Source organism: Oreochromis niloticus, linkage group LG2 (assembly GCF_001858045.2).
Source record: "Oreochromis niloticus isolate F11D_XX linkage group LG2, O_niloticus_UMD_NMBU, whole genome shotgun sequence".
Classification (NCBI taxonomy): domain Eukaryota; kingdom Metazoa; phylum Chordata; class Actinopteri; order Cichliformes; family Cichlidae; genus Oreochromis; species Oreochromis niloticus.
In genome coordinates this window covers 26,945,879-26,971,329 of record NC_031966.2, presented here as the reverse complement: position 1 = coordinate 26,971,329, position 25,451 = coordinate 26,945,879, and the positions used below count along the sequence as shown (strand labels likewise).

The 25,451-nt window shown below is 43.7% G+C and overlaps 2 protein-coding genes across 5 annotated transcripts in view; one reads left to right on the top strand and one right to left on the bottom strand.

The window, feature by feature from the left end:
- Nucleotides 1-2,523: 2,523 nt before the first annotated feature.
- Nucleotides 2,524-7,750, top strand: fgf16 (fibroblast growth factor 16). The gene is given in 3 exon segments (NM_001279618.1): nucleotides 2,524-2,973; nucleotides 4,367-4,470; nucleotides 6,263-7,750. Coding segments are annotated over 3 exon segments (624 nt in total). The 5' UTR covers nucleotides 2,524-2,699; the 3' UTR covers nucleotides 6,509-7,750.
- A 2,408-nt stretch (nucleotides 7,751-10,158) lies between these two features.
- The window catches only part of atrx (ATRX chromatin remodeler), a 34,584-nt gene continuing 19,291 nt past the window's right edge, over nucleotides 10,159-25,451 (bottom strand). For 3 of the 4 annotated variants that reach the window (XM_005467856.4, XM_013271704.3, XM_013271705.3), the window contains exons 27-34: nucleotides 25,334-25,442; nucleotides 25,013-25,190; nucleotides 23,444-23,635; nucleotides 15,926-16,075; nucleotides 14,143-14,259; nucleotides 12,906-13,001; nucleotides 12,696-12,824; nucleotides 11,631-11,855 (exon numbers count right to left, since the gene is read on the bottom strand). In XM_005467856.4, coding sequence (XP_005467913.1) covers nucleotides 11,631-11,855; nucleotides 12,696-12,824; nucleotides 12,906-13,001; nucleotides 14,143-14,259; nucleotides 15,926-16,075; nucleotides 23,444-23,635; nucleotides 25,013-25,190; nucleotides 25,334-25,442 — 1,196 coding nt within the window. Of the gene's footprint in view, nucleotides 11,856-12,695; nucleotides 12,825-12,905; nucleotides 13,002-14,142; nucleotides 14,260-15,925; nucleotides 16,076-23,443; nucleotides 23,636-25,012; nucleotides 25,191-25,333; nucleotides 25,443-25,451 lie in introns of all 4 variants that reach the window. The other variant, XM_019367535.2, reaches the window with a different exon arrangement.

The window sequence follows — 25,451 nt, the reverse complement described above, 5'->3', positions numbered from 1 at the left end:
CCATGTCAACTATAAAATATGGCTGACCAGCAACAGATGTAGCTCTAATAGCTACCAAAAAAGAAAAAAAAAAGTAGAAGAAGAAATCAAAATTTACCACCACTACATTTTTATTCTAACATAGATTGATTTCAGGTTTGCGCAGAGGTGATGGACACTGAGCGAAAATCAGAGGAGGCCCGTGGGGAGGGAGGAAAAGTGTGTTTCCTTTTAATGTTCTGTTATTCTTGCTCAGTCACTTTCTTTCTCCTCTTCCCCCTTTTCTTTAATCCTTCTCCTTCCACCCTTTTAGCTGAGACCAATCCTCCTTTCATCCTCCTCGGCAGCGAGGGTCCTGGTGTCTGTTCACACAAAGCCTGCCCATCAGTGACTCCTCATCAACCCCTTTTTGCCCAATTCATCAAGCAGAGGCCCATGGGCATTTATCACCCCTACCACCTTTCATATCCTGCACCAGCTGAAAGCCACTGTCCCTCCTCTGACTTCAATGCAGCCGTGACACACCCCTAAGATTTATGGAGGCATAATTAGTAGCAGTGAAAAAGGCCTGCATGCTTTGGAAGGTCAATCATACTGTATCCCACTCCGAGAAACTCTCAAAGCCGCTAACATCTGCTTCAAAATAGATTACGCCACCGCCACAAAAGCTGATAAATTAGCCCCAAAAAACAAGAAGCCAAGAGATCCATCTAAAGCCTGACAGTGACATCAAAACAATCATACACACTTTGGGTGATTTTAACACGCTGTTCGTCACTGTTCATTGGAAGTGAGACACTGTCATAAATCCCCTTTCTCTACAGGGAAGCTGCTGCTGCTGCCTGTGATGAGCAGCTCTGAGGTGAGAACTCCCCCTCAGGACGGGGGTTTCTGAAAGCAGCTTGAGGGAGGTCTAAAACAACACACCTTAATAGTTAAATGATGTTATTGATGTAATCACTCCCCTCTCCTTCCCTGCAAACCCATCCCGCTGTCACTGATATCTCAAGAACAGTGAACTAATTAAAACGCTCCCGGAGTTTCGTTTTGATCTCCGAACAGGAATACAGTCTTCACCAAACAGCTTTGTTTTTCTTTTTTTCCTTTTTTTTCCCCCGCCCAGCTACACGTTAGGACCTGTAGTGCCATTGTGCCCAGAAGAGATGCAAAAATCCCCATTCAGAGCCATAAATTACACCTATTATTCATTAGTCCTGCTGTGACTTTCTCTGTGTTCTTTTTCACGGGCATGATGGCACACATCAAATATTGTGCTCCTCTTGATTTATTTGACAGCTGTAGTTATTAGTTGCTTTTCAGATTGTTATTTTACATCTAAAACATGCGACTGTCTTTAAGACTAATTTAACTGAAGATGAAGTATGCACAGTCTTGGCCAGGCACAGCCTAGAGGAACTTAGTGCAGGAAGTGCAATAATTTAATACATTTTCTACTACTTCTACTACTCTGACATCTAACAGCTTCTGACTATTGCTACTTTTACTTAATTAGGTAAGAAGCAGAAAAAATTCCTCCACAAGAATGGCTATCTGTGGTGTTTGGTGCTTACTCTCTTTATGTATTTAGAAGTTTTCTGTGCTGCTATAGTGACTGTTTAAGACTCTGCACCAGTGCACCAGTCACATTTAATGCTACATGTCATCAGCATTTGGATTTTCCCTTTTTTTTTTTTACACCCCCCTCCACCCCCACCCCTTCCTTGCCAGTAGTAGAAGTGGTTAAGCTCCTGGTTTCGCTGGAGCACACTGCAAACGTTGTGCAGAGGGGCAAGGAAGCACCTGCTTCCAAGAGGAGGTGGAGAAAATGCTCTCGTGAAAAGCTCCAACTGCAGTGGTTGGCACTGAAACTTGTGCGGGAGGTTGGATTACTCCGAAAGTATGCACAGGTTATTTTGATAATCTTGTGTGTGTGTGTGTGTGTGTGTGTGTGTGTGTGTGTGTGTAGGGTGGGATGGGATGGGACGGGATGGGGGGGTGAATGTTTCTTTGCGGTTTTCCTTTGTGGCTTCCAGGAGTCTGTGGTGTGACTCAAAACCCAGTCAGTGTACATTATGGATTGCCTTTGTGGCGAAGTAGTTCTCACAACTTATGGTGCATTTTCGGCTTTACGCCAGCTGTCATTTGTCTTTTGGCCATGGTGATCTTTGATTCCGCACCACAAACTTTTACCAGACTTTGCTGCCCTGAAACAGGCGGTGCGGTTTTATCCGACAGCCACAGAGCGCAAAACGGAGGAGCTACGCGAAGAAGATACTTCTTGACCTGGATTTATTTGATCGGAGGATCAGATACGGCTCTCTGAGAGGGCAGAGACACGCACGCACGGACAGCGGCACCATCACAAGTAGAGAAAAAAAAAAGTTGGACTGAAAGTGCACATTAAGTAAAGCAAACTGATGCGCGTAAGAAGGGATGCCAGCCAGGCGTGGCTTGTGTCTGAATATCCAATGTGAGAATGCGTGGGGAGCATGTATATAATAGAGTCTTTCTATTTGATAAACACAGATATCAAACTCATGATTGCAGCAAAGCACCATCAATAAACTGAGAGGACTGCGCTGATTTGGAGGAGCAACGGCGCACTGCGTGGTACGCTTTTTGGCGTGCATGGACCGGACTTCTGTGAACTTTTCTCTCCTTCCTGAATTTACCGACTACATCCCAAAATACCTTCGTTTAATTTGACAGCTGTGCACACAATGGCAGAGGTCGTGAGTGTTCTGGGGACGCTCGGCTTGGATTTACAAACCACTCTCTCTTCGGTGGGGACTATGCCCGTAACAGAGTCCCCCATAGGGCTGAATGAGCGACTGGGGCAGATTGAAGGCAGAGTGCAGCGCGGGTCGCCCACAGATTTCGGCCACCTCAAAGGGATCTTGAGGCGGCGGCAGCTCTACTGCAGGACCGGCTTTCAGCTAGAGATATTCCCCAATGGCACAGTGCACGGGACAAGACAGGACCACAGCAGGTTTGGTCAGTATTTCTTTATTCTTTGATCTATTATTTGGAGACAGATTTTCTTTTTAATCTTTACAGAACTATTTTTAACGCCCCATTTATGTCCAAAACTGTAAATGAGAAGGGGTAAACTTCCCCCCCATACTTATATACCCGGTAAAGAAGGGGTTTTATCAAGAAGTTTCTTCTGAGCATCCCCGGTGAATACTCGTTCGTGCGTCACTGTCACCTGGCGCGAGGGCACACACCTTTTTCTGGCAATCCCCGCTGCGCGTGGGGCACAGGTGTCTCTAATCAGGCGCAAACAAGCAGCGAGCGCGCGCGTCCTGCGGCGACAGCAACAACAAGCTCGCAGGCTCTCGCGCGCGGAGGTCAGAGGGTTTTCTCTCGTTAACAGACGTTATTTCACAGCAGGAAGCGCAGGTGTGTATGTGATAGCATTAAAAAAAAAACAGTATTTGATTTAATTCTAGTCTCGTGGCCTGCTTTTATTATGTTTGTATTAACTGTAAAAATAAAACGTTGAAAAACTGTGCGGCTCGCGCGACACGCGAATTCAACGAGGTCAGAGGGCAGACTCGCACATGTCTTGCGCCTCATATCCGCTCAGACTCGTCACAGGTGCAGGCCGGGCGAAAAGGGATAAGAAAAAAAAAATGGCGGAATATCTCTAAATTAAAGCGTGACCACTGCGGAATTCAGAGAAGGTTTAATGTTCAAACTTGAGCCAAAACGAGCCGGTTTTAAGACATGGGTGGTCCGCGTGTTTGTTTCTGGCTTCGCTTAGATTTAAAGTGCAAAGGTCTTTGTGAGACCTGCGTGGTTTTGATTAGAGGGGTATGGGACACACCCCTCATCAAAAAAATATGAGAAGGATCTTCTCTGTCATCCTCTGGCATGGGATGAAGTCGCGGAGATGGGGACCAGGTGGCTGTAAGCTGGCCTCTCTGCCAGTCAGCACAGGCAGCTGGATCCTCTCTGACTAACCTCCGCATCAACAGTGGCTTTTAATTTTACCAGTTGTTTCCCGGCCTTTGATGTAGATGTTCGCTTTATTGTAACTTCCTCCGAGTCAGCGGTTCACTAAACAAGTTACCCACGTCTCAGCTTCATAAAAGCGACTTCACAGCCTGCGGGGGGAAGTCCCAAAGACAGGATGAGCCCATTTATAAGCTATTAAAAATCTCATAGGTAGAAGGAGAGGCAGCCCGTCGATTGCTTAATGGGCTTAAAACGGCAAATTTTCAAATGAAGTCTGGAAAAGCTGCAGGATTTTGCATAAAATGACAGTGAGGACTGGTCTGTAGTCAGATTAAAGGAGGCCAGCTGCTTGCTTCCTTTAGGGGTGATCACACTGAGTTTGTGGGCTTCTCTCACCAGTGTTTCCATGTTATGTGTTTGACCTCAGGTATCCTGGAGTTCATAAGTATAGCAGTAGGTCTGGTGAGCATCAGAGGGGTGGACGCTGGACTCTACCTCGGCATGAATGAGAAAGGAGAGCTCTATGGGTCGGTGAGTCAAAAACCCCTCCTTTCACTTCACCACCCCTCACTGACAACTTCTTTTAAAGAATATACTATCGTCTAGTCATTCCCAAGGAATTAAACTTTCCTTCATTCATGTCTCTTTCTTTTTTTCTACAACACATGTCAGTCCAGAGCTATCAAAACGTTTAACAAAGTTCCCATATGCGGCAGATGGGCAAAAGCACAGTCAGACAAAACAAGTATGTTTCCTATTACATGCACTTGTTTTCTGTGTGAGGGGAGTCGAGGAGAATCAGCTTTCAGAGCGAAAACCGACCACTTCATTTAGTTTTGAGATATGCGGAAATATTTACATATTTTCCCAAAGTGGAGACGGGAAGGGCTGACGTTACTCTGGATGTGAGCTGTGTGTGAATTTGGTGGAGATTGCACCTCCCTGCTCTTGAGTTTGACCTGCAGTGCTGTAAAAAACATAGAAGAGAGATCTGGTAGTTTTTCCAACAGCCTCTCTTTCCAACCGACACAAGGTGCATACCTGCAGTCACAGGGAGAGGAAAGGGAAGAGATAAAGACAATGAAGGGGAAGTATGTGAGGCTTTACCTGTATCAGGTGTCCCAGGGCATTACCTGAAGGGCCTCTCAGGGCTCAGACTACCCCGCACCTCCCCCGAGCATTTCGAACAGAGGCTACTTTTAAGCACGGCCATTATGTGGAAAGTGCAGATATTGTTACTGCATACTATCAGAGTCTGGCTCCCATCCTGGAGCTTTGACCTGGGGTGGTGGTGGGAGGCGGTGATTTGGGGGTAATTGCACACCTGACTGAGTCACCTGACTGACAGAGGGAGCCATGTAGACATGTCTGAGTCTGAGGGGCCAGGGAGGGGAGGATAGCGGGTAAAAGGGCGCTTCCGTCCAACAACCACCAGACCATGACGAGCTTTTGATCCGATGGGGTTTGCGTGTGTGTGTCTGAGAGAGGATGTGCACACCTGTGTGTGTGTGTATTAGGATGGAGCTGGCCCAGTCATGTGCCCTCTGGGCTGTGTTTACAGACAACAGCTTCACCACACAGCAGCAGCCAAGCAGAGCCTGACAGCCAATCAACAAAATTGCTTCTGGAATAAAACACGGCAGTCTTGCACAGAGGCTTCTGAGTGTGTTAAAGGCAGAGAATGAGAAATATTTCATGTTCTGTAGATGTCTTTTCTACCCAAAAAACTCAAAAGGGAAAAGAGCAAGCAAACATTCAGAAGTGGTCCTCTGCTGAAACCCTTTTACTTGACAGGGTTCGACCCTCTTTACAGACCAGCAGAGGCTGACTGGTCTTGGCAGGAAAGCAGCTCAAACACTGATGTCTCTTATTGTTCCCACCCATCACCCAGCCAGCATGCTCTCACCTGCTGAACCCGCAGCCATCGCTCATGCTGTTCTGTCAGTGAAGGCTGAGGCTTTGAAAGCTGCTCTGTATATGTGTGTGTGCATGTGTGTGAGAGGTGGGGGTGGAAGACGTCCGCTTGTCGTTGCATCACAGGGAGGGGAATAATTCTCCATGCACAACGAGAGGTTAACAGGTCTTCGGAGCGTAAAGTGAAAATCCGCTCGTAATGACTTCCCTCCTTTTGTCATAATGAGCACCTGCCTAAATGAGTTTCCACTGGTTCATTTCCACTTCTAAGTGCAGAGTGTACAATAGTTAATGACAGACGTAAGCTGGTGCATCAAGAGGAGAGGAATCTGCATGCGAAGCTCAGTCTTGACTGCGTTTTTTGCAAATGTTTTCTGCATTTTCAAACCTGTTGTTTCCTCTCCTGCAGAAGAAGCTGACAAAAGAATGTGTGTTCAGGGAGCAGTTTGAGGAGAACTGGTACAACACCTACGCTTCAACTCGGTACAGGCACACGGACACGGGGCGCTTCTACTATGTGGCTTTAAACAAAGATGGTTCGCCCAGGGAGGGCGGCAGGACTAAAAAACACCAGAAGCTCACCCACTTCTTACCCAGACCGGTGGAGATTGAAAAGATCCCTCAGGAATTCAGGGATTTATTCCAGTACAGGTGACCAGTGCTTACACTGGGAGAGCTGGTTGTTTCTGAAGGAACAGAGATAAAAGAAAAAGACAAAAAAGAGGGGGCGGGGGAGGGATATTGTGGATATTTTGGACCTGGTACAGAACTGTTTACCTTCACCCCCCCACCCGAGGTTACCATGTTTGCACCTCAGCCTGCTGCCAGCAGCAGTGACACGGACATTTCTCCTGGATGTCGCATCTTTGCATCTTCTGCGGCGGACTTCAGAGAGGAGATAACTCTCTTATAAAACCACTGCTATCACGGACAAAGGAGGCCCTCATGACTGCCCAGCTGTGGCTGAATCAGGAAAATCAAATCAGGTGCCGTGTTTTCTCTATAAATGCATAACAGAGGTTCATGTGTAGATACTGAAGAGGCAAAATGGGAGTGGTCGCTCTTGATGGTTTTGGCCGGGACAAGGAACAGTCAACGAGAAGTGACTTTTAGGAGCTGAGGACATAAATCCCTGCATGATGTCACATTGTGCACACGGTTATGGCGACATTAAATGTAAAGGAGAGGGAAGGAAAGCACATTCCACATATACAGCAGAGACGTGCAAACTTTGTGCTACATGTTTGTTAAGTGGTAGTTTGGGATATGTGACGAGATTGTCTTTGAGTTAGCTACGAGCAAGTTTTGTTTCAAATAAAAGACAAAGGATGGGAATAATGTCTCTGACTCTGGGATCAATCGAACTGCAGTTACTGCACATCCCAAGTCTCAGCATCACGTTCGCTTGGTCCGAGTTTAAACATCAGATTAAATTCAAACAAACACAAAAAAGCTACGGGAATTTAATATGCAAAAAAAAAAAGCAGTCAAGCTCGGGCTAAAAGCACTTCTCCGACTGGGGTTGTGAAGACTAAAGAAATGGGTTTTCTTCTTAAGGATGATGACTTGTAATGTTCAGAGCATCGGGGAACATTATTAAAAATGCAAGCAGCTGAGGTGTACATATGGGTGTTCCTATTTATGAGATGTACAATATATTTATTTTCTACATATAAAGTATAAATGTAAATCTATATATTTATTTATTGCAAAGACTTTATTTTGTAATGAACTTGAAGTTATCTGGACTGCAGATTCTACTGAATTGACACCAAAAAAAAGGCAAACAAAAAATGAAGAACTGCAATGAAACATGACAATAAAATTGTCCTGCTATCGAGACATCATTGTGAGAGACCATTTTTGCTTGCATTAAAGTCTGTACCAATTAAAACCAGATATATGTGAATCCTGCATGTCTTTCCTGTTATTTCAGCCTATTGTGGCAAAATATTTCACTTTCAGATGGACTGCTTGTATCACTTTAACATATTTTCTCTGACATTAATGCCAAGAGAGAAGGAATACATGGTTAAAAAAAAAACAAAAAAACAAAAACAAATGTCAGATTCTTTCCCATACCAATTTGCCCTCGTAAACCCCTTACCAAGTGAAGGGTTACATTATCAAGTAATGTGCACAGGCTCTCTCTGTCTCCATGAGGTCTTAGCCAGCCTACATCCACCATACAAAATCAGATTCCTTATGCAACCGGATCCCTAATTGGCTTTACACATCAGTGTGGATTAAGAGCAGTGATTGGTCGTTCACTGCAGGGGCCTCACAGGCTCTCCAAGTCTGGCCCTACAGCGGGTCTTTTCAATGGACAGAAACAGCTGCATGTGGCGCACAGAGAACCAGCGGGGATGTGCTGCAGACCTGGAGTGGTGGTTCTGGAGTTAAGTGAGGATGGGATCAACATTTCAACATCTGCAATAGTTGTAATGTTTCTCCACTGGCAGATATCTGTAAGCTGGGAGAGCATGCTCCCCTGGGGGGGAGGGAATGGAAAAGTCAAAGACATGCAGGGGGAAAACCCTGGCAGGCTGAGAAATGAAAACAATACCATCAGAGGGGAAAAATAGATGAAAGATTGAAGGGAGAAGAGAGTGGGACAAAAGGCACTTTGCTGTGGGTGTGAAATACAGGGACGCCGCATCAGGATGAATCAGCGTCCCAGCTGTTAAAGGAATAGTCGTAAATTTTGGGAAATGATTTGCTCTCTTGCCAAGAATAAGTTAAGAAAACGAATACCGCTCTCATATCTGTCATAAATAGGAGGCTGAAGCCAGGAGGCAGTTCGTTTAGTTTAGCATAAAGCCTGAAAATTTGCCTCCTAGTAAGTTGACGTCTTACACCATATTCAACCTTATAGCCCCACCAGCACCTTTATAGTGTTTTTGCTATGATAAGCTACATACAGTAAGTAGCTGGTGACTGTAGCTTCAGATTTACACTACTGTGCAAAAGTCTTGAGCCACACCTCATTTCAAGGAGCCAGACCACTTTGTATTTTTCTCTGGTCTTGAGTAATAGTTCTCCAGGTTTTCTGAAGGTTTTTTAAATTTCTTCTTTGGCATATTATTGGCTTTTTTTGTTTTCATTTGGACTCCAGACCTCTGACCATTTCAATATTTTGTTTTCTTTTAATTTTTAAGTAAATTACCAGTGTTGTATCTGCACACAACTTTGCATGCAATCAATTTTAAATGGTATATTTATGCACTTAGTTTCTTTTGACCTCTTTAGCTGAATGGCAATGGTAGCAAAGTTCCACAGGCATAAACAGGACCTCAGATGTATTTGATCTTTCAGTCGATCCATCTACTGCTCACTGAAGCCTCATCAGAAATGTATTCAGTGGCTGTCAGGAAGCCATTCTTAAGATGCCAAATTACACAAGAATTGGGCTGAAAACCAGTGGCAGCTGATTTTTATGGAAGGATGAATTCAAATTTGAAATGTTCAGTTCAAATTGTTGTCAATATGTATGAAAGAGGTCCAACAGTGAGTGTCTCCACAGTGGAGGCTTTGTCATGGTTTGGGGCTGCATTTGACAATGCAGCAAAAGCACACCCGGATTACAAAACACAGTGAAACACTATCAGTCATGGATTGGCCTCCCCAGAGCCCGGACCTCAACATTAACGAAGCAGTGTGGTCTCATCTTTGCAGAGGAGGGAACAAAAGGCAGCCAGCACTAAAAGAAGAGCTTTGAATGTTCTTCAAGCAGCCTGGAGAACTATTCCTGAAGACGACTTAAAGAATTAAAGAATATACAAGAAAGCTGCCTGAGAGAGTTCAGGCTGTGTTAATGAATAAAGGTGTTTATAACAAATACACCTTGTTAAATAAACCTTGTTAGAACTGTACAAACTGCTTTGCCTCATTTTTCTCTCTCTCTCTCTCTTTTACCCATTTCCAAACCAAATGTAAAGAAATGGCGGGTGGCTCTGGACTTTTTGCACAGTACTCCAACAGACAAATGTAAGTGGTACCAATTCTGTAACACTTGGCAAAAAAGCAAATAAGCACGCTTTACAAAAATGTAATCAAAATCATTTCCTGCCTATTAGTTGTGCATTTGTTTCATGTGTATTATTCCCCATCAGTCTCCACCCAAACTCTCCTGTCTAATAAGGCATAACATGCAACAATCATCAAGGTGGAGCTAATCAGAGGGATCAAATGTGCAACCAGCATTCCTCTTTTTAAACTCAGCGAGGTGAATCAGTGGCAAGTACTTCAATCCCTTAAAAAAAAAAAGAAGAAGAAAAAAAAAAAAGACTCCAACACATGCACTGGTTATCCTTTTGGTCACTTTATTAAATGTTATATTAAATACTTATCAAGATAATAGCAGATCAGATTCATGGCAAATCATGTTGGTGTATTCGCTAACGTAAGAACATTCTTAGACGAGGGCAAAAAAACGTTTTCTACATTTATGAAATACACCTTGTGCAAACACAGGAGTCAATCGGAGACGGCAGGTCGTCTCTCCGTGAGAAACGTTCATATACCTCATGTTCAACAGCTACACCAGTTTAAGCATTTAGAAGCATGAATGTGCCAAAGTAGAATACAAGTAGTCTGGGGGCCTGCCTGGTGAGACTACAGTGTCCAGGAGAGCATTTCTCACAAAGCAGAGGACACAAATCAGCCAGTTATAATAAGATTTCCAGCCTTTACTCTGTCTGTCAATCCCATCTGGAAATGCATATTTCAAACGCTGAAAGACAAGTGAAAGGGTAAAAGTTCTGGGCCCTCCGTGACACCTGGCTGAACCGCCTCCGCTTTGCGAGACCCGGCCTCTCACCCAGGCTCGGGGATCAACACAAGTGGAACGTAATGAACGAGACGCACGGTGCTATGCTAGACGACACGTGACAATGAGGATGACGTTACAAAAGGGTCATAGGAACTGGCAGGCAGTTTCTGAACAACACAAGCATTCCGTTACCATGTTCAGCGACAACTAATGTAAACACTTAAAAGCGAAATAGAAAAGATTCTCAACAAACCTCAAATCTTTACAGAGCTTTTTTTTGTTTTTTTTGTTTAGCAAATCAATAAGGCCATATTTTTTCCCCCCCAATCCCCCCCTCCCCTTTCCCATTTTATCAGTTTCTCCCATCTTCCAAAAAGAAAGAAAGAAATAAAAAGCAGGACTTGCAGCACCAACAGCTGTCTGCTTTGCTAGATAAAGGTGGAGGAATCTACTGGAGTTCATCGTCGCGTAGCGCTTTGCATCAGAGTCCTGTCACCAACAATACTGGTCCCACTAAGGTGTAGTTAGTTAGGCATTTAAAACAGTATAAAAAACTGAGCTGGAAATAATAAGGAAACCCTTTTTTTTTTTAAAGGGCAAATCAATACAATGCCTTAAAGCATTGGGGGTAAAACTTTAAATACATGAAAAATGAAGATATAGAACTTGAATAACATTAAGGCGGTATATACATTTTTCTTTTTCCTCTGTTGAAATTCCGAACAGACATTTCACACAGTCATTTATACATTACATCCTCTCAGTGAGTTACAGAATAAAGCACTGAGAGTCTCTCTCACTTGAGGCTCCAGTGGACAGCAGTCCAATCTCAGTCTCGCACCGACCCTCAGGCTCGGTGCATCTGTGTGTTTTGAGCTTTTTTTGTGTGTGTGTGGGGGGAGGGTTCTCGCAGTATAGAAAACTGGGCCTTGCTGGGACTGGGCAGCTGAGTGTTTGGTGGGCGAGAGGAGGGGAGGGGAGATTGGTGATATAGAGTCATTTTGACCTACAGGCCCTTGGAGGGGCCAGGATTTTTGCCCATACCCTGATGGCCGCCCAGGCCGTGGAGCTGCTGGTAAAGAGTGAGCAGGTCCATCTGACTGAGCCCGCCGGCTCCCATCATGCCGTTCTGCAGGGCCAGCTGGTTTAGGTAGCTGGCCTGATTGGCCATTGCCAGCTGCTGCTCCTGCACCTTCCTGTTGGTAATCAGCTTCTGCACGTACATCATCAACTGAAACACACAGACACTGAAAATTAACACAATTCAAAGATAAAAAGTACACTTTGCTCTGTCATGGTTTAGCACAATGACAACAATTATAGGAAATGGTAAATGGCCTGTATTTATATAGCGCTTTTATGGTCCCTAAGGACCCCAAAGCGCTTTACATACCCAGTCATTCACCCATTCACACACACATTCATACACTGGTGATGGCAAGCTACGTTGTAGCCACAGCCACCCTGGGGCGCACTGACAGAGGCGAGGCTGCCGGACACTGGCGCCACCGGGCCCTCTGACCACCACCAGTAGGCAACGGGTGAAGTGTCTTGCCCAAGGACACAACGACCGAGACTGTCCGAGCCGGGGCTCGAACCGGTAACCTTCCGATTACAAGGCGAACTCCCAACTCTTGAGCCACGATCGCACTTCGAGGAAGAAGTGAGCGTGGCGGTCCCTTGTCCTCGTTAAAACCCAGCACAACAGCTGACATCAGAGGTCGCATATAGTGGTGTCTCTGAGCTGTAGTCAAGGCTGAATCCGAGCTTTTAAAGGGTCAAACTGCCTCATGCTTTCACAGACAGACAGTAAACAGAGATACTACTCCCACACTGACCTTTTTTCTTGGCTGGTGCAGGTAAACCGCTACAGCCCTCTCAGTACAACATGTTGTGATGCACAGTGAAATTATTGCCAATTTTGGGCCTTTTGACTGTTTAGTTATAATGGATTAATTTGCAAATTACCCTGTTTAACCACCATCAAAAAACTAATGAAATTAAACTACTGTGATGATTTGTTGGCGTCATTCAGTTGTCTGTTCTGTCTCGTATACAGAGCGGCTCTTACCGACTGCTGCCTGTTGAGGACATCCCTGTAGATCGCTTCCCTGCGTTTAAGCTCCAGCTCCACGGTGGCCTGTCGCCCCAGAGCGACAGCCTGGACCTGGTTCTCTGTAAGCGCTGGGTTCTCTTTCCACTGTGGTGAGAGGTAACAGTCATTATAATGTGCAGTGATTCCTGCAGATCTGTGACTGGAAAGTTATTTCAAAGATCTCACCACTCTACTGATTATATCTTCCAGTGACTCCCGTGATAAAGACTTCAAAGCATTTGTAGCTTCGATGACTTTCTGTCGGCCCTGGTTTATTAGTTCCTGAGCAAAAACAAAACAAGGCAGAGAGAAAACACATGAGACGAAGGCAGGTGATATTTGCTTGTATTCACTGTCTTGAATACTTGGTGACAAACAACAGAGCAATATATTCAGCTGCCTCTTCAGTGAGCCTCTCTCATCCATCACAACTCATCCACAATTTTAGTTGGTGTTAGCCGTTCCCTTTCAGCCATGACAGCATCAGTTCTCCACCTGCTCAGGAGCAGACCTCACAGCAAAGACCAACACAGTCTCTTCAACCTCAGGATGAAAGACTGAACGTAGAGGCAGCTTAATAAAAATAATATCGCCAGTATGACTGATCAGCCTGCCTTTGGAGAAACAAGACAGGAACCCTCTGAGCTAGTTGGCTAATAGCAGCAGAACTTCAAAATAAAAGCAAAGGGACTCTCTCAAACAGATGGCAAAGTGAAAAAAAAACATTTAAAAGATGCCAGATATTGTATCCTATGTATGGTAATCTTCAAAATGTGTAACGTCAAAAGGTGAATCATCTCCATCTGTGCAGCTCCACAGAAATTCTTCTAGCTTATTATTTGTATTTACAGCCCGCACATTTACTGTAATGTTGAGTCTCACCACTTCCAGCAACAAGCAACAAAAAAAGAAAAAAGAAAAAAAGCTGTAACTGATTAGCTGTGCCCAGCACCACACAGCAGACAGATAAAGTTCGCGACAGTCTAATGCAACAGTGGAAACCAAAAGTAGTCTAAATATTAGATTTTCATTAATCAGATGACCTGATACTGTGTGTGCCGGATATGAAAGCACGTGTCAGCAAAATCACTTTTGACCTCCAAAACCTGCTCTGCAGAGTCTGCTGCTTCCCGCATACATGTCTCATACGTGATTATTTTATTTATAAAGACAGCATATAGTAGTTTTAAATTTTATTTTCCTTCCATAAAAAAAAAAAAAACAAGTTCTGATCTCTCCCTCAGTTGTTGTGCATTAATAGTGCAGACGTTGAGCAGCGTGGGGCAGAGTTGGGCTGATCTGCTACCAGGACTGCTGTCACAATTAGCTGTGGGGTCTGAGGAATGTGGGTCGCCATGCTGCGGGGGGAAGGAGCGGGACGGGTGTGAGGCAGCAGTGGGGACATGTGGAGCTCATTACTTACCTCCAGCTGCTGGTTGGTCATGGAGGGCAAAGCTCCAATGTTGTAGGTGAAGTAGCTGGGGTTGTTCATGTCTGTGTGAGCGTATGCCGTCTGGTAGTTGGTCCTCATGGACATACCCTGAGAGATGAAAGACAAGAGGAAGAGACAGAGGAGGGAGGGAGGAAGCAGAGGCTAATTACGCAGGTGTTAAGAGCCACTGAGGCCATGATGGGAAAAACTAAACAATCGGCGAGAGACGACGGTCCGCTTTGTCTGTCAGCTTCAGTCGCACTTTAATGTGATGAGGTTTTCACCTCACGTTGAGTTTTCATGAAGTTTTCATATCTACACAAATAACTCCAAAAGCAACAAGCTGTCCAACATCAGCCTGCTCCCGCGGTATTAAATATGTGTGTGAAAGTAGTGACCTGAAGTAAACAGTCTCGTCCCAGCAAAGGCCAGCAGGATGCCGATGTTTGTATGTAATTGAGTCTCTGCTGCAGATGGTTTTCCCGTGCCCTGTAATCTGGCCATCCGGTATGCAAAGGGGGGGTGTGTGTCTGTGCGTGTGTGTGTGTGTGTTGGGGGCCAGCAGGGATATTTGGACCTGGTCAGAGACAGGTGTGCAAACCTAAACAGTACAAAACTTTCAACACACATTAATCTACACACACACACACACACACACACCTCTTTAACTTTAGCAGCATCCTCCGATGCTCTGCGCCTTTCATACATTTTCACACAGACGGAAACCAAATCTAGGCTTTGCTTCCAAAATTCAGTATCTGAAATCTAAATTTATGGCATGAGCCTCGGTAAGCTTTGTACCAAGCTGAAGTCATCCCAGTGAGAACCAGGGCTCTTGGGTTCAATTTCGTTTTGGGCTCCCGATCGCATTCTCAGTTTTTCCCATTTCCCTGAGTTGCAAATGTGATATTCATACACGCAGCCCTCTCTAGCCGCCGCCAGGCCAAACCTTAAGTTGTGAAGACATTAGCAGAGCTTGGGTTACGTTCCAGTTGTTTCTCCTGCAAAGCAGGGCGTACACGATACCGAACAACCTCTTGATGATGACGGTGACCATTTCTGCTCCTTTGCTGAGAGACAGATCGAAGTGATGGGAACAGACTTGAAATCCTTAAATTTGACCTCGCTCAGTTTTTTTTTTTCCCCCCTCTCTTTACTGCGACTGGGAACCCTCTGTTCTCTTGAAAAGCAGAAGAGGCTCCAAGGGAAAATCAGCTTAAGGCACAGAGGGCAGAGGAGGGAGAGTGTGTTGGAAAAATAATCATTAGTGTGAATTAGAATCTAAGATTACTCGAGGGGCGTAGAGGTGACCTGCTCTTGTTCTCCTACAATATACACATCTCGAAATAAACCCCACTAATTGCCCCACAACAAAGTGAAGGAAAAGGGGGGACAGTTGTGTGTGTGAAGAGGACAGGAGTCCCTAAACCGCTGTGGTCTTACAGTAAGTAGCGCTGACACTGCTTAGACAGCCTTGGTGATTTGTACAGCAGCTCACTAGCCTGATGGTGGGCCAAAATGACCATCAGCGGAGCAAGGGGGAGCCCCTGTCATCTGCTTACTCTGGGTGATGAAAGGATTATACAGATCCAACACTAACTCGCACATCTCGACAAACAAAAGCGGAGCCCTGGTTCACCTCACACATTAATGTCAATGTTCTGGAGAGTGACAGACCCGAGGCCTAAGTGCTGTACACGTGGCCCTTTGATTTTGGATCTGGTGGATCTGCTGGTGCGCGTCTGTATGCAAGCCTTTTCTGCTCGGCGCCTACCTTTTTCTCTGCTTCATATTCAGCCCAAGCAGCCTTGCGTTCCTCCTCGCTCAAGGCTTCCTCCTCCTTGTGGTCCAGCAGGGAGTCGTGCTCATGGTAACACACAATCTGGTCCTTATTGTTCTGCAGCATCTCAGCCAGGAAGGGATCCTACATCAAGGAAAGATGAGAAAAAATATGGTCACGGTGGGTTTGAAATCATCATCATTAGAGGGGAAGGAAAGATTACTGTGGAGGAGCCACAGACCTCTTGAGCACTAAAGGTCCCTCTATATTCAGACCGCAAAGTACAAATCCTTTTTTAATTACAGAGGATTTCATGTGATGTGCAAAGAATGCAGCAAGAATACCCATGAACAGAGGTGCATATTTGCTGGATTAAAACAATGTGTTTCTCAATAAAAATGTTCTGTGAGCTCCAAACAGCTCTCTTTTTTTAAAAAAAAAACATCTTTTGCTTAATTGGCAGTTTTTCCACATTCACTCCAAGTTAACTTGTTACATTCAAAGGTGACTGGAGCTAAAGCTCTTTTTCTGGCCATGATCTCCATCTTTCTGTCTTTATCCACTGACCTGTGATGTCCCTGAACGGTCAATCTTCAGGCCTTTTCTTTAAACTCAGCAACATTATCATCCACCTCACTCCTTACAGTTATTCCCATGACCTGGTCTGCAATTAAATATTGACTTTGTTTTTGGAAACAAGAACACCCTTTTCTCCTAACCCTGTGGTTAAACTGGAAAACAAAACTTATGTGGACTCAAAGTGGCTATACCAGATCCATCATCAATACAAAGTGTACATGGTCTTTTTACACAGAAGCCATGAAGCATTTATACAGGAAACGACTAGCATGTGCACTTATGTTGCCAGTAGCGTTACCAGCTACCAGTTCCTTTGAGTACAGAAGTGCACACACCAAAATTGACGATGCAAACTGCTGCTACGCGACGCGATTTTGTGTTTTTTCTGTTTGTCACACATTTGACTTTGAATATTTGTCACCTATGATTTAACTGCAACAGCTATATGGAGTTCAATTAGGGTCAGAAGTTTTATGCATGTGAAAAAGTGATTTGAAACTAAAATTCTAAGTTTTAAAGAACAGCAGCTCAAACAAAAGAGTAACCCACAGATTTTTGACACTGCCCCCTAGTGACAGGAAACAACTACAACCTGTAGACAACAGTGCAAAGCTGTGAGTTGCCCAACTTCCACAGGACTGGCTACAGATGACAACCCCAAGTGAAGCCTGGCCATCTTGTTTTGACTGTGACCCACTCAAAGTGGATTCATTCTGCTGCACACACACTCCCAAAGCAATGTGCATAAATTGTGCTTTTCATGAGAGAATTAAGAGTTAAAGGAATAGAAACTAAATAACATATGGTTAAATGTCACTTTGAGCAGGCAGTAATATAATTTTTTTTTAAATCAACATTTTAGCCCCTTAAAAACAGAAAGGGTTCCAGATGCAATGCTAATTTTTCTCTACAGCACCTTGAATCTGCATTTTTTGCAGAAACCTCTTAAGTTACTAAAATGCAAGAAACACCAACACTACATTTAAGGCATCAAATCTTCACTGAAAGCAGATTAGCACGTCAAACAACTCCAACAATTACCTGAATGCACAATTCAAGACAACGTGGAAAATTCAGTTTTGATACCAAAATAAAAAGATAAATACATTTATTTTTTCAGCACATGTGTTTTGAGGTTTCCATGGCTACACTGTTATTGAAAACAATACCTGTGAAAAATTAAGAGTTGGGCCAGGCTTCGCTCACACAAACATGGTTTAAATTACTCTCTGTGCAGCATGTTTGCTTTTCTTTGTCTCAACTTAGCTTTACATTAAACTGGAACCTTGCAATCTGGAGACGTCATACAGAAGTTGCATCATTTAAGCTCCATGTGAGCCAATTCACAGAGGGGCTTGGCCCTCCTGCCCTGCTCTTCGTTCTCTCAAGCTGAACAGTGACAATGGGTGAGACGACCCAAACAAAATTAATCATCGATATAGTTAGCAGTAAGGAAAAGGAGGGTAAAAGAAAAAAAATGAAAAAATGAAAGAAAGAAAAAAGGCAAAACGGAAAAAAACTATAAAAATAAGAGTCGATTACAACCATTTCAAAAATAAAAAGAAGAGTAGTAATATGCAAGAGCCTCCCTGACTTCAGAGAGTAAAAAAAAAAAACAGGTGGCTGAAACAGGTAGAAGCAGACTGGGACACAGAGTTTCTCAGTCGCACACACCACGGCCTCCAACACTTGGATCCTGAACCCGATTGTGCTCCTCATTGACATGTGTTTATGTTTCCCAGCCATCACACTCAATCAGGACAAACCAGGCCACCCCTGAACAACCAGACATTTTAGAGCAGCAGCACAGGCAGCGATTCAACTGCTGCTTTACTCTCTAATTAGGACATAAAAGCGCAGAAGAGCCCGTTGGTCTGACTCGGATAAAAGGCACCCATCATGGTTCGTTCTGCCAAAATAAGTCAGCATGAGGTCAAATAAAGGTCACAATCAAGGCCACCACAGACACTTGGGATGCAGCATGCACAGCTCAAACAGCAGCATTTTACTGATTTAAACACAAAACTGAGTCTAGTGGTAAAGCTTTTATCTCGCTGCTGCCTTGTCTGAAGGGGAGATAGCAAAAGGTACACGATGACTGCTGACAGCTTCGCATCAGTCCTTAAAAGAATTAAAACCAACAGCCAATCTCTGCTTAAAAAGAAATATTACTGCTTTGCTGAACAGAAACATAATTTTAAATGTCTATTTGAATTTTTACATTTGTAATTACCCTGAATGTTTAGGTGGCGAGAAGAAAACCCCCACAAAGCTACCATCTGAGCGTGTAGAGAATGTGAGGTGTTTTTATCCAAATGAATGAAAGAGGAGCATTTCTGACTGCTGGCCGAGTAACGGGTCAGTGGAGCTGCAGGTCAAATGACAGTACAGACGCTCCCACTGGAACACGGTGCATTCTGGGATACCCAAGTAATCCCTACCAGCAGTGGCTCTGGGGTGGTCCGGTCCATCTCCCATCCTAGTGCTATGTGTGCGTGTATCCTGAGGCGGCACTAATGACTGTAGGTAACCTGACCTATGCTATTGTCATCCGTACGGAGCTGCATGGGGAAGACTATCAATTTACTGGGGGGGGGAGAAAGACTGCGGGTGGGCAGATGCTCAGAGTGGGCGGTAAATCAGCCAACTCAACTCCATTTGAATGTTTTCTCCCTTTTCAAAAAAACACAGGGGAGACATTTGGTTTGCGTTTGCTCAGGCGCATCACTGGAGGTGGCAGGTAATGTCTGCAGGCGAGCTCTAGACGTTCCCCAGTTAGGACACAAACTGCTTCATTGTGAGAAGATCCTGACAATCAGATGTTTCAAATCCAAGTGCAGGAAGAGCGTCTGTAAATGCAAACTGAATCAGTACTTTCATAAGAACCTGCATGTTCTACTTACCAAACAAGGCTTTCACTAAATTTACCAATGCATGAGAACGTTTCCCACTGCATGCATCCTTTAAACCAAATTCTTGCACATGTATAAAAACAGCTCTCCTGCCAACAGTTCACAAATTATGTAAAGGAGCTTTCAAAGGCGGCTGCCTCACACATCACAAAGATGACTTGGGAGTCCATATAAGTGGGCCTCATGTAGACTTTACTACTTGGCACAAAAGCCTACGTATGTTTTACCAACAGATTTTAGGTGGCGCTTAACTGTAAAGAGGTATGACGCCATTAAAGAGCTGCCTACATAACAGGCAGCAAATCTTTGGCCACGTTATCAACTTTCTGAAATCGAGAACATTTTCAAGAATGTTAACTCAATTTCCAGCATCCTAAACGACCAGTTAATATGTTGACAATGACGTTTCTATTATACCTGTCATTGCCACAATAGTAAGCCTCCACCAAGCCATAAAATATGCAGGATGAAAAGAGAAAAAGTTTAACACTTAGACAAGAAAAGAAAGCAGCAGACCAAAAGGAATTCTCAGTTGTTCAGTTACAACAACTATTTCCAAGTTGTGCACGAGTTTTTGAATGCACTGACATGGCTGTGTGTGTGTGTCACAAACTGCTTTTGACACACAGGTGCATCGGCCATAGCAACTAAGGGGGCTAAAGCAGGATTGCAACAGCAGGAATGTGAACGTATGAGATATTTCTAATACCTAAACATTCAGTCCAGTCAAAACTCTCTCTCCCCACCAGCTGCACATCAGTGACACACAACTCTACCGAGCTGCACTAAACCGTTTCTCCGCACAAATGTGCTCAACTGCGGCTCTTGTGCCTGACATCAGGAGGCCGTCCCTGCCCTTAAAACCCATGTTGTCTTTACACCCTCTGGGGCCTAAACACAAGTCAGAGGGTTTATCTAGCTGTCAGTCAATTAACAAAGAAACAAAAATCATGCATGTCATAAAGGGCTAAAAAAAGACAATAAACATACCACATTCCAATAAAAACAAGCCTCAGCTAGCAGCAGTGAAGGGTTCGTTACAGGAGACAGCCAGCTGGAGCGGAGGGTTGAGAGGGGGGAGATGAGAATGTAAAAATAGGAATCAGTCTCTGAACAAGCCTGAGGTGAGAAACGGGTGGGAGACGAGAGGAGGCAGAGTGCTGCTCTTTTCAGATTCATTCATTGGCTCCAAAGGCTGGCTACAGTCAGAATAAAGATGCCAATGCACTTCGATCAAGCAGCTCTCAGGTTAGTCAAACGGCTTCAGTCTCAAAATCTAGAATACAGAGAAAGACTTTATGCCGCTTCACACAGTGATTTGTAAGCTGTGCAGTGATGAGAAATTAAGTGCAACTCTATGAATGACTGATCAGTCTCAAATGAGTCACTTTACCAATACAAGCCTTTAATGACAGATGAATATTCTGCCCATTGACTGGCAATGCCACAAGCAAAGTCAAAATGATTTCCTGTACAAACACCTACTGCATCAATCATACCGAGAAGGATTGATCATAGAAAAGACAAATAAGTCGGTGTCTCTAAAGGTGGTCCCAAACAATCAGAGTATAGCAATAGAGGTCTGATGATGACTTTTGATTTCCCCCCCCCAACCACTTAATTTCTTGCTGTAACTATAATTAGTGCTCTCTCCACATCCAGTACAAGCTCAGGCATGTTTTCTAAAAGCAGACAAAAAGCACTCTGGGACGTAAAAGAAACCGTTTATCCAAGGAGAGATCGGCCTAACTGAGGGCAGGTAATTTACAACAACAGCATCACAAAGGACCTCTGTAAACTACCGATCATTCATGTAATGCTTAAAGACTATCTGAGGGAGATTTTTTCCCCCCTCCAAGGTCAAAGTGACTTCCTACCTCTAATGAGACAAGCATGGTGTGCTTTATAGCGCCAGTCTGCTCCTGTCTATACTGTAGTTTGAGCACAGCCTGCCCACAGCCTTTCAGTGTTCCTAGCAGAGCCTAATGACCACTGTAGCCATGACCTGCTGAGCGCACGCCAGCCGGGCTGAGAGCATACAATGCAGAGAACATCTGCACGAGATGCTGGAGACTTTTATAAAAATTGTTCAAAGACTACCAGCATAACTTTAAGTACAAGTGGTAGCATGTTAGATGGAAGTATGTGATGAACAGGAAGTAGGCAAGAGTGTCTCAGAAAGAGATGGGTGGAGAGTAAAAAAATCTCCTGTCTGGGCTGAGAGGGGCTTCTTTGTCATTAGCGGGAAGCACGCCTGCTTCCTTTGTCTCCAATTAGTTTTTCTGAAGACTAGAGAGCCATCTTTAAGAGTGGGGTTTAAATAATGACCTTTCATCATGCAGGGGGAGGCCAGGGGGCAAAAAAAGAAAAACAACTTTACTGAGTTCACTTTGAACATTTGGAGGCAGAGAGGCGAGTCATAGCAGCAGATGGTCACAAAGATGGCAGAGAAAAGAAATGACGTGGATGGAAGAGAGTGGGTACATGAGTAAAAGTGCAACTATAGGTACAGTATGAGGGTTGATGTAAGGTCAGTTTAAATAAATATCCATAAAGCTTTGCAGAGCCCCCCCCCCCCCCCGAAAAAAAGGGCTAAATATCAGCTTCTCTGTGACCCAAGTCTTTTCTGCGTGGAAAAAAAACCCTCTACTTCACAGTGTGAAGAAATGGGGGGAAGAAAGTACAAGCTCTCTCGTTCTTGGCTGAAAATGATGGAGGGTGTCTGACTCATCTTCACATCATTCCAGATGGCAAATTCCTTCCGTAATACTGCAGTCCTGCTGCCACATCATAGTTAACCCCTTGGCCAAAAACAGGTTGGCTTTATAAGAGCTTGTCAGCTTCTCCGTCTTTAATACTGTGTCATATAAATGTCACTGGGCTCGTTAAAGATCATACACATCTAACAGGCCGCAGCTCAGTGAACACATCTTTCCTCTTCAGATCTCCAACTGTGCTCTGCTGCGCTCTAAGTAGGCTACTCTGGGTTTAGAGGAATATATGTGGTGGGAGAAATTATAGCAGCTGCTCACTGAGGGGATCTCACACTGCTCCTACCTGATAACACTCATCAAGAGAGTGGCAAATGCAAATTATTCTGTCAATGTCAATGTCAATAAAAAAAAACAACAACAACAAAAACAATTTCCAATGAAGGTGAACTGTAAGGACTTCTCTCCAATGAAAGAGCATGCAAGCTGTATATACAGTGGTTTTTTTTAAACCCGTCTGTTTACAAGTTTCTGCAGAGTAACCCGGGTCAAACCAAAACAAAGAGGTAAAACCACTTAAGAAACAGATCTGAATAAACCCAGAGAGTTCAAAAAAGGGAATGAGTGGGAAAGGAGGGGAGTAATTCAAAGATCAACAGAGAAGTAAAAAGCAGCAAGGAATGAATGAAAAAAAGAGGAGTGCAGGTTTATAGCAGGGCAGCAGGAGTGTTGCAATGGGAAGACTATTTAGTAAATAGCAGTAAACAGACAGATCTGTGCAGCTGTGCTGGGCTGGATGGCCCATGTAAGGGCTGTGTTCTTATTAAACCCCAGGGGGCCTAAATAGTGACACTGCACCTGCATTAGGAGAAGAGAAGAGGCGAGGGCAGGATTATGAAAGGAAACGAGAAGAAATACTGAGATCCCAGAAAGAGGCTAAGCAGGATACAAGCTGGCATTGGGTTTAAATAACAGTTTATCACTGAAGTGCAAAACTTCAAAAGGAAGAACAAGCTACTCGCTGAAAGTATGGAGAAAAACAAGCTTGGCATTTATAATAGCATCCTGTGCCATGTTTGCTGAAGGAGAAGAAAAAAAAGGCTATTTTACTACTGTTAATAGGTTTCAGCCTGCTTTCAGCATTTCCTTCAAAGATCAGACTAAAGAAAAGCATGAATTCTCAGTCCATGATTCATCAAAGCCAAATTACATGTCTGATTTATAGTCAATTTAACTTCTAAAAAGACTCTTAGATCAGTACTGAAAGCCCACCTTCTCAATCTAAATACATACAATATATGCATCTTCACCTTAGGAAGCATGGGTGTGGCTTTCTTGCTCTTCTTTTCAGAGGGATCATCCAGCAAGTCCGGCTCAAAGGTGTAGAGTTCGGCCAGCTCGTTCATTGTAAAGTGCCTCTCAATCTGCTGCTGGTCCACAACCCGGAATGACAGAGACTGTTTGGTTACCTGCCGCTCATAAATCTTCTCCTCCATTGTGCCCTAAAAAAGGAGAATGAAAAGAGAAGAACAAAAAAAACGGAGGTTTAAAAAACATCAATTGACCCAGGAGTCAATCAGAATGACACAGGCACATCACATCTACCCTATACTGGATGAACACAGAGGCATCAATATCAAAACAATGCAGCAAGAATTCCAAGTACAGTTTAGTGAGTTCATTACCAATCTGCATTTCCTAATTAGGTAAAATGATGATTTAGGTCATCAATAGTTTGCCCAGCATGAACCCAATTCTATGGTCTGCCATACAGAGGTATATTAGAATCACAGCTCAACACAAATTGGTGCAGAGTTATTTGGAACTAGAACCCGAACGATTTTCGCCTGATAGCAAATATTAACTAATACTGACCAGATTTATTTGCTTTTCTATTTTATTTTTAATAGTCAATACATTAAAATTGCCAGCTCTTCATTTAAAGAGATGGGAGAAATGCCCTTCATCAATGTTTTGGTTTAATGTTTCATAGTTTGTCCACCAGAGGGCATTCTGCAACTGTAAATAAGTAAGTATACATAAGAAATGTAACAAAAATCTGTCTGTTTAGAATGTTTGAAAGGGGAAAACTTAAAAATTGACCAATATACTGGAAATTCGGCCAACATCGCTTATACATTTGCCATCACAGGAAACTAACTAGCATGCTAGATTTCTTCAGTCAGCACGTAGCATTTGGCTGATCGAAAGGTAAGCACTTAAAGCTATCTTACACTCACAACATACTAGCTAGACTTTAGAAAAAGTGTCTCATATTTCAGCTAAATTCAAAACGGTCAGAGTGAAACCAAAATTCAAAAAGTAAAACAGAGTTGCCCGAACACAACCCCCAGAATTGTATGGTGCAATCTCTGTCTATGCGCTGCTCACTCCATCAGCTACTAAAGAAATCAGTTGGAGAAAGAGTTTCTTTGCTACAAAGAGAGAGCTAGACCTCGGTTTGTAGAGAAGTATTGTGCACAGAATTGTTGCTGGGTGTGTGTGTTTCCCTAAAGTTGGTAAATGGCTAAGGAAAAAAAAAAAAAAACTGCCAAATTTGTAACAAAGAGAGAATGATCTGTGATTAACTATGAGTGAAATGGACTAAGACGGTAAAGAATTCCACCAAATAAAAATTATGTGAAATGCAAACAAACTACTAATACTTGTGTACAGTGTTATCTGACTTAATGCAATGGTTTATCTAGTTAACAAGATACAATGCCTCAAGTCAGCACACCCACAACTTCCCAGCATTTTGCATGAAACTGTTTATACTCATGAAACCCTTAAAATCTATACACAAAGACCAACTACCTGCTTGCTGGTTATTGGAGGCTAGTTTACCTGTGAATGTATTGATTTTTATTAAACTTCACCTGGGCAAGGAACCTGTAGACGTAGACAGTCTTAAGCTGCCCAAAGCGGTAAACCCTGAAGATACTCTGGATGTCGTAGGATGGATTCCAGGAGGCGTCGAAGATGATGACCCGATTTGCTGCCACCAGGTTGATGCCAAGTGAACCAGCTCTTGTAGAAATGAGAAACAAACGACCTCTGTGTATGAAAAGGGAACAAAAGGAGACACATCACAATTATATCCTGTGTCACGTGCAAAAATGTTGCTTTAAGATTCTCATGCTCTTTTTTTGTAAAGTCACTGTCATCATTTTGCATTTTGTAAACAGCAAAGACGTCACCTTGTGTTACTGGTGTCATTAAACTCCTCAGCCCACTTCTTCCTGGTGGTGGCATTGGTAGAGCCATCCAGACGATAGTAGTCAATGTTCCTGTACCACTTGCCTTCACCTTCACAAA